At 39.9% G+C, this 20,716-nt stretch overlaps 1 protein-coding gene across 1 annotated transcript in view; it reads right to left on the reverse strand.

The window, feature by feature from the left end:
• The window catches only part of LOC120541406 (NT-3 growth factor receptor-like), a 920,493-nt gene that overhangs the window by 477,029 nt on the left and 422,748 nt on the right, over positions 1-20,716 (reverse strand). The window contains exons 5-7 of the mRNA XM_039773008.1: positions 15,225-15,382; positions 6,549-6,691; positions 5,944-6,085 (exon numbers count right to left, since the gene is read on the reverse strand). Of these exons, the coding sequence (XP_039628942.1) occupies positions 5,944-6,085; positions 6,549-6,691; positions 15,225-15,382 (443 nt within the window). The remainder of the gene's footprint in view (positions 1-5,943; positions 6,086-6,548; positions 6,692-15,224; positions 15,383-20,716) is intronic.

Genomic DNA, 20,716 nt, shown 5'->3' on the forward strand with positions numbered 1-20,716 from the left:
AAGGAGGGTTACACTGAGTATGGCTTTACCAAAACAATTATTGATGGCGAATCGATTATTCATAAAGCTTGAATTGGTGATCTGTTTTTCTGTGTTAACCTCATATTTTTTCATACTTCTTCTCAAACCAAGGTGGTGCGAGGGTAAAATGAATCGGGATGCGCTGATCAATGTAATCGGTGTACCAGAAAATCATGCATTGACAAAAGTTCCCCTTTGCTTGTAATGCAAAGTGTGATTAAATGCGTGATTTTTTAATGCGTTATGGAGCACATGCATCGAAGCTTCTCAGTTGTGCTTGTGCTAAGAAAAGGAAAGATTTTAAAAATAACGTAACACGATTGTCAATGTGACCTTTTGTAAGTAGTGCATGGAGCATTCAGTGTGGAGAAACTCTAGAGACAGCGTGTGTATTAACTTGTGGATTTTTCTGTGAGTATTTGGTGGCAGTGTGACGAAGTTGCTTCGAAAGACGGCGTTAGCCGCGGAGCTCAGCTCAGAGCAAAATGAGGTGAATGGGAGGGGAGATGATGACATGACTCCCCCACCCGCCTTAACTGTCAATCCCCCACAAACACAGTCTCTCGGAATTTGCATAAGCACACCCCTTCACTTGCAATTTTAACTTAGCTACAAAGTGATCAAAACTCTCGTTTATATCCTGCGTCCTCTCATTAAACTTGTATCCCGCATTACCCGTGGGCATGACAAACGCCAGCGGCAGCCTGTCTATGAACTTAATTTAAAGTTTAGGTTTACACCGTGCTTTCTTTCCGAAGTAGCAACACTCATGAATATGGTAGTATATGTCACTCGTTCGCTTCTTATTGTTTCGCTGCCTTCTCAATTATATAATGCATGTTTTCTTCAGCGCTTTTTGGAGGTCTTCCTGGTTTTCTACGCACTGCGTTGACAGTCAGTTCACGTGATTACGTGGGAGGTGTGATGATGTCACACGAAACTCCGCCCCCACGGCTTTCGAGCTCAACTCCATTACAGTAAATGGAGAAAAATACCTTCCAGTTATGACCATTACGCATAGAATTTCAAAATGAAACCTGCCCAACTTTTGTAAGTAAGCTGTAAGGAATGAGCCTGCCAAAATTCATGTTAGTTAGAATGCCTAGAGGGGGCTGGGTAGTCTTGTGGCCTTAAACCATGCAGATTTTGTGTTTTTTTTTTTTCTCCAGCCATCTGGAGTTTTTTTGTGTGTTTTTTCTGCCCTCCCTGGTATGTGGTATACAGTATAAATAAATGTTGTTATAGCTGTTGTTCAAATAACAAGGGTTATAAACATACCATGTACAAAAATGCAAGTTCATTTGAGTATTCCTGGGAACTGGAGTAGAAAAGAACTCAAAGTCAGAGCAATGGGAAGTGAACATAGCATACTTACACAGAAATTTACCTAAAAGGTTGTCTCATATGCAGAAGGTGCTAAAAACTGCTGGAGATTCGAGTAAAACTAAAGTGAAAAATGGCTATGAGTATTTCATTCAGTGAAAATGAACAAGTCAGACAGGTTTAAATCAAAGCAAACAAAATCATATAAGAAGCAAAAGCATTCTGCAGCAGGCATTTGTATTTGGAAAGGCTGAGAGTACAGAGAGAAGAGGGAAGTCAAAAACAAATTAGATAGAGGTCATTATGACCGATTATAAGATGCAACCTGAAGGGAAGATAGATATTGGCTGTGACTGAAAAGTCTGACAGGATGTTGTCCAGAAATTAACAGGGATGGTCCCTTGCTATGACATGTCAAAAGCTATTGTCTTTAGAAGTCAGATAATAAATTGAATCGATAGAATCAGCTAGCATTTAAGTGGTTTCCCCTGAGTTCAAGTTAACTTATTATGAAGTGATTTTCTAACAGTTACAGTACAAAATTAAGTGACTGCTGACTCTTAACAATGATTTCTGAGTTTAATACAAAGCAGACCAGTGCAGTGCTATTACAGGTAGCTTAGTTTTAATCTTCTCTGTTTCCATGTGGCCTAAGGTTTCATTACATCACTTATTTACTTTTATTTTCATTACCATCACTGTAAGAACTTGAAAGACTGATATCATTTTATGAGTGTAGTATCTATATTCATGTAGAGTATATATAAGAGCACATCTATTTATATATACTGTACATGGCATAGGTTTTGGTTATTTTTTTAACTGTAGAGGTTACAGTATATTAGAGGTTTGAGCTCATGGCAATCTTACATACTAACAAATAAGGACACTGAACAAATCAAAATGACGCTCTTACTGAATTTAATATACTAGGACGCATATTACAAAAAATTTAAGTAAAGAGTAAAGTAAAGAAAAAAAGTCTATGTGAGCCTGCGTGAACTAGTACTAGACCTCTGTGGAGTGTGGCTAGCCCGCCAGCCATATCAAAGGTATCACAAAGCAATCTCTTTTCCATGTCCTGCCTCTCTGGCTCGCTTGATTTATCACATTTAACAAACGATTCTCTTTCTCCAATCAGTGAACTCTTCTCTCAACACACTTAAATTACACTTTAAACTCCATACTGACTCTGCCTCAAGTTTTAAAGTTCCTCTGAAGCTTCATTCCGGACAAGCTATGAAATCATTTTTGGGTTTGGGGGCTGGTGTCCCCATAAAAACACTGCACCAGAACTTCAGCTATTGGCCCCTTGTGTCCCTAAAACACTGAACCTGGAGTAGCCATTAACAGACCGGACGTCTTTGTGGCCTGTCTTTTAAGTTTTAGAACCGTTCTGTTCCTTCTCTGCATAAAGTGTGTGTGCCAGCTATGGGCTGGAAGTGTGTAACTAGTGTTCTATCACTCTCCACTTTTCAAAAAGGTTTTACTGCTTCTCACTTTATATGAGACTGCCTTGATCAGCCGAAGATGACCTCATCTCCTGCCAGTCTATTGTAGCCTAAATCTCTCACTTTGGTGGAGGCTCAGGCTAGGTCACCTGTGCTTTAGTATCCTGAGGCGCATTAAATGTTTGCACTCCAAGTACACGTCTCTTGCCCTCTGCACACTGATCTTGTACAGACTCTAGCCTTTGAAAACTGACAGCTCTGTCTCACTTGGATATCTAGAGTGGACCTTTCTGGCGTCCTGTTCCATCCTGGTGGTGCTTGCTGAACACTCCTTCACACTAAATCACTTGTATAAAAGTGGACTATGTTTTAAGCCAGGGATCTCAAACTCCAGTCCTGGAGGGCCGCAGTGGCTGCAGGTTTTCATTCTAACCCTTTTCCTAATTAGTGGCCTGTTTGTGCTGCTAATTAACTTCTTTTAAATTAATTTTAATTGACTTTTTAAGATTTGTTCCCTAGAATTTCTTCATGATTCCTCTGAATCGCTTCATTTCTTTTGTAAAACAGAAATGAAATGTGAAGTGAGTGAGCCAACAGAAGAGCAAGTCAGGGCCTCAAACTCCAACTAATTTCACTCCAACAAGTTGCTTAATTAGATGCCAAGTCCTGTCGTTACTTAAACCCGTTCTTTAATTTCATGGCGTGTTGCTGCTCTCATTGTATAATAGCAGACATTTTCAAAATTGTTTTATTTTTTCTTAACTTTTGTAAGAGCACTGTTAAAATGTTTTGGCGACCTGAGGAAATCTACATTCCTGAGACCTTGTATGATGGTCACATTTTGCTGGTCATGTTGTATCTCATTATTGTGTGGTCTTAGTCTACAAGAACAAGTCAATTAAAATTAATTCAAAAGAAGTTAATTAGCAGTAAAAACAGGTCACTAATTAAGAAAAAGGTTAGAATGAAAACCTGCAGCCACTGCGGCCATCCAGGACTGGAGTTTGAGACCCCTGTGTTAAGCCTATCAAGTCAGATTGATCTCCTGCATTCTAAAGATGTACTGTTATGAAGATCAGTGACGCTAAATTGTCTCTGTGACACTAATGTGTCCCTGCGTATGTGTGCATGAAGGAGACCCTGCATACACATCATTAAAAGATCTTCATAAGCAAATAAAATCACATTGGACCCCCACATTGTAGTGCTAGTGAATGCTTTAAGATTTAGTACGGAACATTTATTTGCCTCAGAGGTCTCATTCCAGATTTAAAGTGGTAAAACTAATAAATAAATTTGGACTTAATTTTCACTCATTTTGCCAACTTAACAAATGAGTACATTAGAGGGTCAGCTCAGGTTGGACGGTTGGGAGACAAAGTCAGAGAGGCGAGATTGTGTTGGTTTGGACATGTGCAGAGGAGAGATGCTGGGTATATTGGGAGAAGGACATTAAGGATAGAGCTGCCAGGCAAGAGGAAAAAGAGGAAGGCCTTAGAGAAGGTTTATGGATGTGGTGAGAGAGGACATGCAGGTGATGGGTGTAACAGAGCAAGATGACGAGGACAGAAAGATATGGAAGAAGATGATCCGCTGTGGCGGTCCTTAACGGAGCAGCCAAAAGAAGAAAAAGAAAGCTAAGCTGCATGTGTAATGAGCCTATACTGTAGATTAATTTTCTGTAGTTTAACTGGTTATAAAGAATTACTGGCTGATAACTTCCTTGGGCATTTCACTGTAAATAACATGATCAGCATGCCTCTTGGGAACCTCTTATTTTAAAATTGATGTATAATTGTCAAGATTTATGCCCTCATTTTTTTGTTTTTTTGTTTCATATTGCAAAAGTTAATTGATTTTATTTTTAGTTTTAATCTTGACTACACTTAAAACATTTTTTCTGAGTCTCTTGAGGATTTTTTTTTATAATGTTAACTTGTCATAACTTTCTAAGGGAGAAATAGAACAATTCTTCTTCAATATTAATCTTGATTGTTTCCTGAATCTTTTGCTTGTATTTTACTCCACTAATTATTTTGGGCTTTGCACAATATGTAAGCAAAGTAAGTAAGTCTGATTGCAGACTTGAGTGCCTTCCATCTTCTGTTTACATTTTTTCTCTCAGTGCTCAGAAATAAGCTGACACATCAATGAGTGTGAGCAGCTGCATCGGTGTCGGTCCTGCAACTATTGATGTTACTAGCAGCATCAACTTTCCTGAATTTGAGGAAATACACTTTAGACACTGTGGAAAACCAGCCCGGACACCAACACACCCAGACATAGGAAGTCCCAAACACACATGTTTATCTACAATAAATTGTCCCGCACACAACACAGTGCCCCTACATCCAAACACATTTCTTAGGTCCGGGACTCTCAATGGTCCTTTCTTCACCACCTCTGCTCCTCTCTCCCGAGCTTTGTCGTGTTCCTCCTGACTCGACTCCGGCTAATGACTGGAGGAAGGAGGCCTCTTTTATATCCACCCAGATGTGTTCCAAGTGCCCTCTGACGATCTTCCTGGGGCACTTCCCGGTGTGGCGGAAGTGCCACATGAGCACCGGGAAGCACTCCGGGTGTCCCTGGTAGTTCTTCCAGCAGCACTTCTGCGTGTGGCGGAAGTACTGACATCCAGGGCTCCTCATTCCTTTGGGCGCCCCCTGGTGGTGACCACAGGCCCCTGTAGGGTTGAGCCTCCATGCTCAGTTCCCGTGGCCCCCATACAGACCAGGGCAGCTGCCTTCTCGTCGCCCAGGGGAGGTATAATCCCTCTCCCAGTCCTTCCAGGCGTCCTGGCTCTAACTCTAGCCTGTACATATTGTACACAAATTTATGCCCCAAACCTTCATAGTGTGTCCAGCTATTTCTGTCACAACTGAAACAACTCAAAGTGATGACAATGTGTATAAAGTTTTCGATGCTGAGAAAATAGCATGTTTCCATATTTTAGTGCTGCTGTTTTGATTACATCACATTATACTGCTAGTCCATAAATTAAAGAGATGGTATCTAGCATTACTGTGTATTCGCATTAGACTGGTGACAGCTGTATCCTTAAAATTCTATTTCTACAGTGAAGTCAGTGGATGGTAACACATTTTCTTGACTGTAAAACAGCCCTAGCAAGGCCAAAGTAGACACTCACAGTGGACAGAGAGCTGAACAGAGGCATTCGCCATTCCCACCACATTCTCTGCAATGCAGGTCAACAAGAAGTTGTTGTCATCCCCACTGACGTTGACTAAAGTCAGATTGATGGAGTGAACATTGGGCCAGTTCACATTGCTCTAGAGGAAAAAAGGGACATTGGTTGAGTCAAATGAGTGCCAAAAGCAAAAATAATAAGAGCAGAATACTTGCCAGCCCACTATTCTTCAATTTGTGTCCTTAAACACAAAAGCCTTTTCTTTTCCTTTCATTCCTGTCCTCTTACTTTCATGACAGAGAATACATATTTTAATACCTAAATTGTGAAATTGCTTTGACATTCCTGTTGCCTGCATCAGAAAGGATCCAAGGAAAGTGTATTTTCATTCTAAAATAAGAACTCAAATCATAATGGTTTTAAAAACATCCCTAGTGAGTTAAATAAGAATGTTAAATCCACTCTTTTAAAACAATCATTAACAATTAAAAAACACATGACCCAATTTGCTAATTTTATGCAAAAAGCTCATTTTCCAAGCAAGAAAAAAAAAGATTGTATGTATTTTTTTATGGTCTATGCTCAAATGATCTGGGTTAGCTCACCTGGTGAGTATTGATGGAATGCAGGCCTGTGACAATCCAGTCGACATCAGGTAGAGGAGCCCCTGTCCCGTTACAGGTGACTACAACGTTCTCCCCTTCTATCACAGTGAGGTTACTGTGACTTACACTGATCTCCGGAAGATCTGATGGGGGAACATAAAAGGAATGATTCAGGATTGGCTCGTGGCATGTAGCATACCAGGTAGCTTTGAGCTCATCATATTGCACACTGCCAACATTTCACAAAAAACATGATGACAGCTACTGGATGTTAATGTTCGTCAGCCATATTTTAAGCAAAAACTGCCAAAAAATCATATGATCACCCTAGAAATAGGGAGTGTTAGTAGATGGATGGATAGATAGATAGATAGATAGATAGATAGATAGATAGATAGATAGATAGATAGATAGATAGATAGATAGATAGATACTTTATTAATCGCCAAGGGGAAATTCACATACTCCAGCAGCAGCATACTGATAAAAAAATATGCAAGGCAGGCATAACAGTCTATAATCTTGTGTAGTGTTAATGTTTACCGGGTGGAATTGTAGAGTCACATAATGTGGGAGAGGAACGATCTCCTCAGTCTGTCAGTGGAGCAGGACAGTGACCGCAGTCTGTCGCTGAAGCTGCTCCTCTGTCTAGAGATGATACTGTTTAGTGGATGCAGTGGATTCTCCATGATTGACAGGAGCCTGCTCAGTGCCCGTCGCTCTGCCACAGATGTCAAACTGTCCAGCTCCGTGCCTACAATACAGCCTGCCTTCCTCACCAGTTTGTCCAGGCGTGAGGCGTCCCTCTTCTTTATACTGCCTCCCCAGCACACTACCGCACCACCAGGGCGCTCGCCTCAATCATCTGATAGAACATATGCAGCATCTTATTGCAGATGTTGAAGGATGCCAGCCTTCTAAGGAAGTATAGTCGGCTCTGTCCTCTCTTGCACAGAGCATCAGCATTAGTAGTCCAGTCCAATTTATCATCCAGCTGCACTCCCAGGTAGGTATAGGTCTGCACCCTCTGCACAGAGTCACCTCTGATAATCACGGGGTCCATAAGGGGACTGGGCCTCCTTAGATCCACCTCCAGCTCCTTGGTTTTGCTGGTGTTCAGGTGTAGGTGGTTTGAGTCGCACCATTTAACAAAGTCCTTGATTAGATTCCTATATTCCTCCTCCTGCCCACTCCTGATGCAGCCCACGATAGCAGTGTCGTCAGACAGCTTTTGCATGTGACAGGACACCGAGTCGTATTGGAAGTCCGATGTATTTAGGCTGAACAAGACCAGAGAAAGTACAGTCCCCTGCAGCGCTCCTGTGCTGCTGACCACAATGTCAGACCTGCAGTTCCCGAGACGCACATACTAAGGTCTTTCTGTAAGATAGTCCACAATCCATGCCACCAGGTATGAATCTACTCCCATCTCTGTCAGCTTGTCCCTAAGGAGCAGAGGTTGGATGGTGTTGAAGGCGCTAGAGAAGTCCAGAAACATAATTCTTACAGCACCAATGCCTCTGTCCAAGTGGGAGAGGGATCGGTGTAGCATATAGATGATGGCATCCTCCGCTCCCACCTTCTCCTGGTATGTGAACTGCAGAGGGTCGAGGGCATGGTGGACCTGTGGCCTCAAGTGGTGAAGCAGCAGCCGCTCCATGGTCTTCATCACATGTGACGTCAGAGCGACAGGCCGGAAGTCATTCAGCTCACCAGGATGTGATACCTTTGGGACTGTGGTGATGTAAGGTGTTTTCCAAAGCCTCGGGACTCTCCCCTATTCCAGGTTCAGGTTGAAGATGCGCTGTAGAGGACTCCCCAGCAGTCATGTTGATACTCCATCTGGACCCACTGCTTTGCTGGTACGAAGTCTCCTCAGCTCTCAGCTTACCTGGGCTGCTGTAATGGTGGGGGAAACTCTCTCCTATGCTGGTATCAGCAGAAGGATGGGTGAAGGATGCAGTACTATGAAGTGAGAGTGGGTTTAGGGTGGTAAAAGAAGAAGTTTTTCATCAGGTTAACTCTCTGCACATCTTTCTCGAATGTAGCACCCTGCTTTGAGCTGCAGCCAGTGATGATCTTCATCCCATCCCTCACATCTTTCATGCTGTTATTCTGCAATTTCTGCTCCAGCTTTCTCCTGTACTGCTCCCTTGCCTCCCTGAGCTGGACTCAGAGTTCCTTCTGCACACGCTTGAGCTCATGATGATCACCGCCTTTGAAAGCCCTTTTCTTCTGGTTCAAAAGGCCCTTCATGTCACTTGCAATCCATGGCTTGTTGTTAGCATAGCAGCGTACTGTTCTTACTGGAACTACAATGTCCATGCAGAAGTTGATGTAGTCAGTAGTGCAGTCAACAAGCTCCTCAATGTTCTCACTATGTGACCCCTGCAGGATATCCCAGTCTGTAGTTCCAGTCTCTCAGAGCCTGCTCTGCCTCAGGGGACCACTTCCTGAATGAGCGCATGGTTGTAGGTAGGGCCTTCACTCTTGGTTTGTAGTGAGGCTGAAGCAGAACCAGGTTATGATCTGCTTTCCCAAGCGCAGGCAGCAGGATGCCGCTGTATGCGTCTTTAACGTTTGCATAAAGTAGGTCAATAGTCCTATTTCCCCAGGTTTGACATTCCACATAATGGGAGGAGGCAGGTAATGTTTTGTCCAGCGTCACATGGTTAAAGTCTCCAGAGATTAGCACAAGCGCCTGAGAGTGCTGCGTTTGTAGTTTAGCATCAGCGGTGTGGATGATGTCACCTACTATCTCCACGTCTGCCCGAGGAGGAATGTAAACAATAACAACGATAAGTAACAGTAGCTTGAATAATTTATACATGGGAGAAAAAGTCAGAATGAGCAAAATACTAATACTATTTATTCATGTATGAAAACCAAGGTTACTTTATAATTCCTTACTATTACTTAATATAAACCCTCATTTTTGAGGTTTTCCCCTTTTGATGATGACAGACTGGTATCCTGTTCAGTGGTGTTTCCTGCCATGTGCCGAGAGTTTGAGCCCCCTCAACCTTAAATTAGATTAAACAAGTTTAATTTTGTCGTTAGGCTATATAATGTCATTACTGTTGATGTTTATACATTATTTAATGACTTAATTCACTTCTTTTGTAGAGTGTCTTGTGATGATGTTTGCCTTGAAAGGCACTATATACACAAAAGTGTAATAGGCGGTGGGCTGACTAATTAATTAATTGACATTTTCTCTCCAGGCCACATTATACTCAAGCACATTTTCTAGTTCCATGAATGGATTTCCTAACTTCTGAGTATGTCCTGAGTATTCTTCTAGTAAGTTGTGCCAGGTACACTCACCCTTCCATCCAATAAAAAGCTGTTAAGGGTATATCCTACACATCTACATTTCCAAACTGCCTCAACTGTCTTCCTTCAGTTAGGGGAAGCAGCAGTAGTCCTAACTTTAAGGATTTCCTGTGTTGCTAGACCCCTATCTCATTCAGAGTCATTCAGAGTACACCGCATGCAAGTCTCAGTTTGACCACCTGAACCTACTGTATAAACTTCTTCTTGTGGTCACTAGATATGAGTGATAACCTGTGGTGAGTTGGCAAAAGAGGGTGTGAGGCCTTCAAAATGGGGCATAATGCAAGCCAGGACCGTTCAGAAGAGGCTTATCGTAAGTCAGCTAGCTTCAACAAACCCTAAGCAGGCCCAAAAATGGGAGAGCTGTTTTTTAAAGTTCAAAATGAATTGAAAGTTCCAAAGTATAATAAAAAGGCTTATAAGGTTAAAAAAATACACAAACACATCTCTGGCATATAGAGTCCATATATAATAAATAGAAATCTTTATAAATTGAAGCTTTTATTAATATAATTAAAGAACATTAGAAAAGGGAAAAAATAAGGCAAAAAGAGTTTGCTTCACACAGAATGCAAAGCGAACAAGTCCCAGTAAATACTCTAAATAGCAGTCAATAATCCACAAAAACCTGTGGCCTGGGTTACTCTTTTTTGACTGAATATAAAGTAAAAATGAGCATTCAGTGAGAAGCAGTGATGTCAAAGTGACCCTGCCTCCTGGGGCTCCATGCACAATGTAAAGAAAATGGAAGCACATTTAATGAGATAGAATACCAATAAGAAATATCAAACACATTTTTAAAAAGTAACAAAAAAAAAGAAAATTAATAATTTAAAATTAATGTAAACAACCATAAAAGAGAAAATAAATACAAGCCAGGAAAAGACCTTGGCTTTAACACAACATTACCATTCCATCCCTGTTATTGAAGAGGTGTTTTCGTATTTGCCATACAATAGTCTTTTAAATGGTGTCAGTAAACTTCACAAACAGTGCCCTTTGTCTCCTTTTTTGTTTTCATGGACGGAATATCAAGGCACACATAGGCAAGGCTTGAAAAGTATACACCCTGGAAAACTAAGGGTTTCACCTCTGTTGTCTGCAGATGACAATTACCTTCTTCAAAACAGGGCTGGAGTAAGCAGCAGTTCAAAGTGGAGTCATTAAAAGTATATCTGGGTCTTGTCCATAAATAAGGGGAGAGTTGATTATGGCACTGAATAACAAGTCGGTTCAGTTTTTACCAAGCAATAATGGAGAACTGATTGCCAAGTCCTTTAAATTTACCACTCTTGACATATGGTCATAAAGTATTCCTTGCTAGACCACTTGTTACTTAAAGCCCCTTAATTAGCTTTTTTCCTTACATAGTAAAGTGTGCGCACATTATATCTGGGGAGCTATTTTACAATGTGGTTACCTTTTGGACATGTTTGATTACCGCTCAGCTTAACCGATTTCCCTGTTTAGCACACAGTTTTAGTAAGTCTCCAGACTGTGATTCATTTCCAGCTGGATATTATAAGGTTTTACAGAACAAACATGGGACCCTAGTAAATAAGTAGAGTGTGAATGAGGTAAATATAATGTACCCAGAGAAATAGTAAGGAAGTTGGAAAAGTTAATACATCTATCTATTATATAAAAAAATTTGGGGTAGAGACGTGATCATCTCAGAGAGACACTTTGAAGTCTTGTGAGACTTCTTGCACATCATGCCCGTCATGTCCTACTTATATACAATTTCTCAGAGACACTTTAACTCTTTGAGGGCTGAATATTTTTTCCAAAAAACATAGTTTCTGGAAAGTTATGTTTTCTCACAGAAATCAACATAAAACGTCTGTTGTTGCATGCTGGGGCTGCCAGTTTGCCAAGAATGAGCAGCAGGCTTGCTAGGCTCTCTTTACATGGCAGGGACAGCAGTAGCGATCACGGTCGCAGTGCATTATAATCTGGTTTCTACCACTTATCATTGTTAAGTTACAGTCCTCCCTAGCAAACATTGTCAGTACCATGATTACCCGGGGACCAATTAGCTGGAATCTCTCACATTCGTTTTAAATCACTTGTGTCAAAATCAGAGTCCGACAAGTCATTGTCCAGCTCAGAGTATTTTGCTTTACATATTCACTTTGATCTCTCGACAGATGTCAGTGCCATTTTTGACGTTGTTTGCTCCTTGATATTCACATGAGCGCAGGAAATCTCTGTCAATCCTTCTAGCAAAGAGAGTCCAACTAAAACGTAGTGGTTTGTTCTGTCACAGTTTACAGTTGATTACCATCATCAACGCCTCCTTTTGACAAAAGTCGACATCAGCCCTGAAAGACCTAACATCCCATGAGACAAGGAAGTGAGACAAAAGGACAGCTGCTGTACAGGCTTTTAAATAATCGACGCGCAGCATGACATGCAGATCATGCAGCACGGCACAAGCAGTTAGCTGGTTTAAAGGACAGCTGCTGTACAGGCTTTTAAATGATCGTCGCGCAGCGCAACATGCAGATCACGCAGCTAGGTAGCAGCTAGCAGCAAGCCAGCAGCTGATCCGTCTTCAGTGTATGTTCAGATACACCTTCACAGTGCTAGTGGCAGAGACGAGAAATGGCTAGCATGAAGCATGCTCCAGGGGGTGAGGGTTGTGGGTGGGCGAGCAAATTGAGTAGGGGGCCCAGCTCCCTAGTAATAAATATTATAAATTTAGGTTTGAAATGACTTTCACTTCCTAAATTTAAATAGTTTTATTGTATCTCTGTGACGAGACAAGTAGTTTCAACACTTAACTCCTTTAAGCTTTTCTCACAAGCAAAAGCCAACAAATACAGATTTTGCTATCTTAAAGGAATATGAGATACATGAGGATTTTTTTTTCTCTTCTCCATAGACATTTTCACATTGTTTGCCATTGTACAGTACAGAATAGGTCACCTTTACATTCCATAATATCATAAACTGTTTTCTATCATTCTGCTTTAAAATGTGCGTTTTTTTTTTTCTCAGCTACCACCACAAACTACATGGAGTAAGTAATATATTAAAAAATACATCATTTTGGTTGGAGTATTCCTTTAATGCAGTCAAATGGCAGCTGATTAAGATCGACAGGAGGTGTTCCTTTCAGCTTAGTAGCTCAAATGGAAGAAGAATCACCATTGTGAGTACCTGAACCCGAAATGTCAAAAAGCACAGGCAGGAATAAATGGCATTTGATCTTTTTTGCAGTAAGTAAAAGTAACAGAAAGAGATACCTGGTCTATGAGAGTCAACAGAGCAGCTAATTCAATGTATCACATTAAGGAATCAGGATAAGGGGCCTAAACAAGCAAGGAAAAAGCATAGCAGCACATCCTGATGTGTGCTGCATTTTCAACTTGTATGCTCTTGTGTTGCTTTTATTTTTTCTCATTCAGAAATGATTTAATTAAATAATGACTTAACATTTATAACAGGGGTTTAAATAAGCAAAGTCACTAATACCTCTACTACCAGCCTACAGAGGTAGGTTTCAATGGGTAATATTCTGTCAACTTGGCACCCTTCTCACTTGTTTATCACCTTTAGCTCACAATCAGGCTGTTTAATAATCAATGATGAAGAGGAAATTTTAAGTTTCATGACCAATTTACTATTTAATTAAAATACTTGTATTGATCTAGTAAAGAAGAACACTGACAAAAGGATACTTTGGTATCCTTCTTATCTTTGTGAAAGATTAATTTCATCCCATTTTTAATCTCGGCTTAATTTCATTTTGAACAATCTAGATAAATAGGATGGGCAAGCTTGTCACACATTTTCTAACGGTCTAATGTTCAAAGAATCATTCAATCAAGTCATCATTTTAATGTTATCAGTAAACCATTAATTTGATGAATGATCAGTTCATTTGTGTTTTACGAGGTGTGGAAGAAAAGTAATGAGACTGATTTTTTATTTACCAAAGTTTTTATTTTTTTCAAACATCAATGTTATCCCCTTCAAGGTAGTTCCCTTGGGCAGCTACACACCGATGGAGACGTTGTTCCCACTGTTGGTAGCAGCGCTGGAAATCTTCAACCGGTATGGTCTTCAGCATGTCTGTTACACTCTTTTGGATGTTTTCTAAAGTCCCGAAATGATGTCCTTTGAGGACATTTTTCAGTTTAGGAAAAAGGAAAAAGTCACGCGGACTGAGGTCAGGTGAATAAGGGGGCTGGGGAACCACAGGAATGCCTTTTGAGGTCAAAAATTCTGTTATGGAGAGGGCAGTTTTTCGGCACCATTTTGGCACAGATCTTTCGCATGTGCAAATGTTTAGTCAAAATTTGATGAACGGTAAATCTGTTCAAATTTAATTGTTCACTCAACATTCTTAATGTTAAACGACGGTCTGATCTCACAAGAGTGTTCACATGTTCGATGTTTTCATTGGTTTTCGAAGTTGAAGGCCTCCCTGAACGGTGTTCATCTTCAACGTGTTTTCTGCCTTCCAAAAATGATTTGTGCCAGCGAAAAACTTGAGCTCGGGATAAAGAATGTTCCCCATAGGCCTGTTTTAACTTTTCAAACGTCACACTTGCCGTTTAATGGCACAATGTTGCTCCAAATTCTGCTGTTCCATTTTGCGTGACGCACAAGCACAACCAAAAACACAACTTCGCTAATAGCAGTCACAAAAATCACGTAGTTAACGGAAGGAGTTGAAACTCGCACTGAGCTATGGGAGGGTACTGATACACGTGCTCTATCAAGAACAACAGCGCAGCGTTGCCAGATCGCTTGCAGTGTTGCCAGTCTCATTACTTTTCTGCCACACCTCGTATGTAGGTTTTACTACATATTTTGTTTGTTAGGCCCATTGTGAATACAAAAAAGCATGTCCTCTCTTACTTATTTCTTCTTTATCATTGGTATTTTTTGGGTAGGAAAGCAGAAGTTAGATAGATTAGGCCCGGTGGTAGCCAATAGATTATCTTTCTTCTTTGGATTTGAAAAACTATATTAAAATAATTAGAATCTAACCATAAATATTGTATTAAAATTGAGTTTACAGCTTTAAATAAAAATATTTAAAGTTAAAATCTGTGTGCTGTAAATGCCACATGGGCTGGGCGGCCCCTAGCAAGCAGACAGACATCCTGGTCGGGGAGGAAAAGGGGATCAGACCAGCAAGAGAGAGAGAGTTCCTCTTTATCTAAAAGAGAGCTCTCGGAAAACATTTCTGAATAGTGCATTATAACTACACAACTGTCAAATGGAGAAGTCTTAAATTGGAATTAAATGACAGCAAAATCTCATTATGACTACATTAAGAGTTAAAGTGAAAAAGAAAAAGAAAAAGAGTATAGCATGTCTTACCACAGTGAGAGATGTTCATTTCTTGAAGTGGAATCACCTCAGATTCCCCATTTTTGCAAAAGAGTGTTTGAGTGTCCAATCCTGCCTCTCCTCTTTGTTGCCACAGTTGAATCCAGCGAATTTCACAGCTACAGTTGAACATGATGCTATCCAACCTCCTGCAGAACAAAAAATATGTTTTTTGTTTTATTTCCATGCGTCAAACTTTACTGCTAAAGGTATAAATGTGCACCACATTTCAGAATAAATGCACAGATCATGTTACAGAACTTTGACTTTACCTATATTTATAGATAACTTTAAAATAGTGAACATGAGAATAAATGTTTGTCATGAAAAAAAAAGCATATCATCATGAAACGGTCTAAGAATTAAAAGATCTAGTCTTGGACAAAATGTCCACTGGGTCAGTAAGCATTAACAATAAATAAAATCACAAGAACAACAAAAATGAGAGCATACCATACAAAATGGAGTAGTCTGTCGATGTCATTAAGGACAGCAACATATCATTCTATCATTGCTAAACCCCAAGTATCCATTTTGTCTCTATTGGTAAGAGAAGCCAGTCATCCTCAAGTTCAGTCATTACTGAAATACACTCTTTTTTAAGTGAGGTCATATTCATTAAATACTTATCTTTAAGAAAACAGTTATTATTTTTAAAGACCACACTTATTGTCTGGGGTCCATGCCAGCTCAGTCTGGAGTTACACCTCTGACAACAGTGTACATAATTTGTATATGGAGTAGATGAAGTTATCAACAAAACTCCTTGTAAAGGCCAGCCCTCACGCAGACAGGCGTAGGACACAAGTTCAGAACACACAGGGCATTCATTTTTTTCTTTTCCCTTGTGGAAATGTCTTCCCCGTCTCCCACAAGCACAGCAACACAGCCCCAAACACAAGCACAATAAGTAAACACAATTCGTTTCCTTTTTCTCCTCCACTCCTCCCAGCAAGCTTTGTCTCCCTCCTCCCGACTCTGGCTCCAGGAGTAGTGGCTGCTGCCTCCTTTTATAGCCCACCCAGAAGTGCTCCAAGTCTTTGATGACCTATTTTCAGCAGCACTTCCAGGTGTGGCGGAAGAGCTACTTTCCAGGGCTCAGCAGCAGCTGCAGCACCCCCTGGTGGCACCCATGGATCCCAACAGGGCAGCACCAAACCCAAAGGCCTGCGGGAGTCTTAGGCACTGCTGCAACCCAGGGGGGCTGCCATCTAGTGTTCCGGGGGAGGTACTGTCCTGATCAGGCTTGCTCCCCAGGTCCTCCCAGAGAAGAGGAGTTCCAGCCTGGGTCCCATGACAACCTCTAAAAATGTATTAAAATAATCACAAACAACTTAAGAATCTAAAAAAAAAAACAAAGGTTGCCTCCTATACTACTAACAAAACTATGTACAGTATATTTCCCCATATAGTGTATAGGAATACGAACTTGTTAATGACAGTGCTATTTTAGTAATGGAAAAATGAAACAGACGGGAATATAGCAAGGCATTCTTTTTGAGGCTTGAAGAGAGAATTAGTTGCAAATATCAGTTGTGATTTCCAGCATGGATGGGGGCAGTGTGAAAGGAGAAAGGCTTTGAGCTCATGTGGTGGATGTGTGAAGTACTTTGTTATAACTCTGACCTGTACCTGTGAAATTCTACCATGGTGCCGGCAGCTTTCACAAGCAAACCTGCTGAAACTTGGCAAGCAGCCTTTGTCTCCATCACTTCTAGTCAGGAGCATTTAAAACCGCTAATGAACTTGGACAGAACGCACTGTACACAGCACTTCAACACATTGCTGCCTTCAGATCCAACTTGTCCTGCCTGTCAGTTAATTGAATTTTATGAGGCAGATGCCTTTGAAACTTTAAACTTGATAGCACTTCTCAAGTTCACAAAATGCTGTTATCTGAAGTCCTTGAAATAAAGTGTATAATCATAACGCATGTTATTATGCAAGAGGACTTACAGAAATGCCACATACTCCAAGTGAATTAAAAAGTGAGCAATTAAAAATGGAAATATATGGAGGTTAAGTATGAAAAGTGTGTGTTTTAATGTTTTTTTTGTCATTTTTAAATACCATGTTTAGTTGTCCTACTATTGTAGATCAATGTAAAAACGAATAGGAAAATTATAGGAATCAAATTTAGAAAGTTGCATCATTAAATCAGTTTGCTTATTTGGGAAGTTTATTATAGCATTCTTATTCCATATTCTTGCATGCAGTATTGTACCATGTGCTGCAAGTAGTGACAAGCTACCATTTACTGATGAATGCAAATAATTCTAATTATTAAAAAATGGGAACATTTACACTCTGGATCTGGATCGTTCTTAAGTGTACTTTTTTGAAGAAGGTTAATTATTTAGTCACAGACCAGCAAAGAGCTGAATATTCTAGACCTATTTGTTCATTTTCTAGCATATATAGCTTGAATCTTTGAGAGAAAAGTAAGATAATTTGGTGGACAAACCAGGAGTCAGTCACTCTGTGAGGGGATGGACAATAATGTACTTTTATATGTCTACCTAAATAGGATTTACCTTGTACATTTTAAATTGTTTCTCAGACTTATTTGAAATTAGATATCACAGTTTTAAATGGTGAGGATATTGGTTAACAGTTGAAATAATGTTTATGAAAATTTCAGCCTATAGTCTTTGTGTAATGTTGGTTATCATACAAAACATCACATAAAAACACCAAACAGTTGAGCACTTCAGAGCAATCAAGTTATGAAGCACAATGAGGCTGACACTTGCTGGGATTTAAACCTTTGCTTTAATGGATTCAATGCATTTAGTTTAGCAGGGATATAAAATGCTAATTGGCCTCTGGATTTACTCTGCTGTGTCCTCAGTATCCTTTAAAAAAGTGACATCAGAACTCATAATGTGTACAGAACTGGAGTTGTAATAGATAGTCAAGCACTGCATGCTGTACTTGTAAGCCATCTTCTGTGTATTGTGTATTTCATCATCATTGGGGATCATAAAAGAAAGATTTTGGCAGTCCTCTTTTTGCATCCTGGGTGATTTTAGATGGCTTTAAGGCTAGCCTGGGATTGATGTACAGTAACTTGCCACGTTTCTAATAGTAAACTTCCCCTTATGTTATTGACATTTGGTTTAATCCAAATCAGAGACAATATTTTCCATGATCTTCTGAAGGGAATTGAATTGATTGCAAAGTAAGCACTTGTAGACAAAGCCCAGATATGTTTATAGCACTGATATGGCCTCATGTGCAGAGTACGATAAAATTCTTACTTGTATGTACTAATCAAAATGTAACATGCCACCACTCTCCAGCAACATGTTCAAATTAGTTACCTGAGCAAAAGGAGTTCACATTTGTTGCAAGCAGACTAAAATAGTAGTGTTTCTCTCACTGTACAAAGAGAGAAATTAAGTTTACAATAAATTTTGTGGGAGTGATAAATGCACTGGATGCAAAATATGATCCCATTTATAGTTCAGGCCACACCAACTTGAATAACCTTTCTCCATTAGGATGTATCACTTTTAAGCTTCCTTCAGGTTGGTAATGCATATATCATTTTTGATATTTTCATTTAAATTGTCATTGCATTACTTTTTGCTCACTCACTGGGCACACTAGCATTTGTTTAGTTGTGAGCAATGGATCTATACTGCAAAGCTGGCCTTGGACACTCTAACTATATTGCTAGTGTTTATAAACCGATCTGAAGTGTTGATGGTGATGATGTTGTGGGTGTTTGATGTCTCCAGAACACTGAGCCAATTCACCTGATTTTTGGAGTCATTTCTGGTAATTTGATCAGAATTTTCTATGGGGACTGCAATGTATGAACTCATACCAGGATGGGAAAACATTTGCTTCATATGTTAATACATTTCTTCTCATCTGAATGTCATGATCCTCAAACAGCATTCTGTTTAGCCTGATCAAGGCTATGGTGGCACAGCTTATTCAGAGATGTAAATATGCGTCACTTATCAGGATCTGGTGTAGTGTAAATAAGGCTGCTAAGATATAGAGCATGATGGACTTTAAACAGAAGAAACATGAAAACAGACCTTGTCAGAGGCAAGGGTGTACTGCTTGGCATTGGTCGAATTGAGGTTGGTGAGTCACTGATGTCTAAAATTGGGTCAAAGGGAAATATATTCATTTACAAGTATGTCCAAGATGCATTGGAAGTCTGCCTCAATGTGGGGCTGCAACAACACTGCTCTACTATATAGATACTAAAGTTCCATAGTAAAGTTTATGATGACCCTAGTCTACCATTTGTTATTCACAATCATGTTCCAGAGAACACAGTTTATACTTTGGAATATATTGGCCTACTTAGGCTGAAGATAGTGGCAACAGAAATTTAACAGTAGAATCCCTAAAGCCTATGAAAAAACTCGTAATCCCAGGCCACCTTAAATTTCTTCGCACCTCTCCATTAGTGTGTTTTGTTTTGCAAATGTGTCGATCAGCACAAGCAGCTTGATATCCCACCAACTCCCACTGAAGGAGCTAAAACGCAGTTCTCCCAGCTTATGTCTGTTTATCTGGGTGTGAGGTTTCTGGAGTTATATAGGGTAAATAATATGTAACTATTTGGAACACATACATTTTATGTGTGTTCCATATCTACAATGATCTGGGTAAATATAAGATGACAGGAAATGCAAGAAATGTTGAACACATAGCTAAAACAGAAACTTTTTTATGTTATTAAGTGTGTAATGTGAAAGAAAAATAAATAAATACCTTCTTGGTGATTTTACCCTGTGTTCAGTGTCTGTCTGTTGGGTTGAAAAGGGCAACAGCGACCGCTAGCGTCTTATAGCACATTAAATCATTAGTGCCCTGAGCCCATTTTCTACCTGCTCTTGATGCATAATACTTTCTCTGGTGTCACTGCATTGGTCTTACTACCACTGGTGATCTTACCTGTACTTTACAGTATATAAAGTATGGACACTAACACAATTGGAAAGAAAAGTTAGAAAAGCATTATACATTTGTCTACTTAATTTCAAGCCTCATGCTAATAGACTAGAGTCATTCTTTGATTGCTATTTTTTAAAAACATATAAGATACAAAATAATCTATATGAAGAAAATCTTAGTGAACCTGAATCCAGAAAGTTACAGGTTAACTGGTTAGCTCTCTGTCTTCATCAGAAGTAGCGAGCGTGCAGCCCAAATAGCTGGGCAGGCTAAGCTAATCAATTCATATTGATCAGGTATAGAAAAACACAGTCAAGTGAGCTAGCTATCCAGTGGGGATTTATGCCACCATTTTCTGACTAAATGAAAATAAATAGCATTTGGTAGTTAGTAGAGGGGGATGAGAGATGGTAAGGAGAAAAGGAGCTTTAAGTCTAGAAAAAGTGTCACTGAAAAAATATGTCGCAGTTAAGTTATCAGTTGACCATCAGAGACTTAAGGTGATGTTCCTCCATAAGGTCAGTCATAATTACACATTAAATATGTTACTATGTTAAGCA

Source organism: Polypterus senegalus, chromosome 12 (assembly GCF_016835505.1).
Source record: "Polypterus senegalus isolate Bchr_013 chromosome 12, ASM1683550v1, whole genome shotgun sequence".
Classification (NCBI taxonomy): Eukaryota; Metazoa; Chordata; class Cladistia; order Polypteriformes; family Polypteridae; genus Polypterus; species Polypterus senegalus.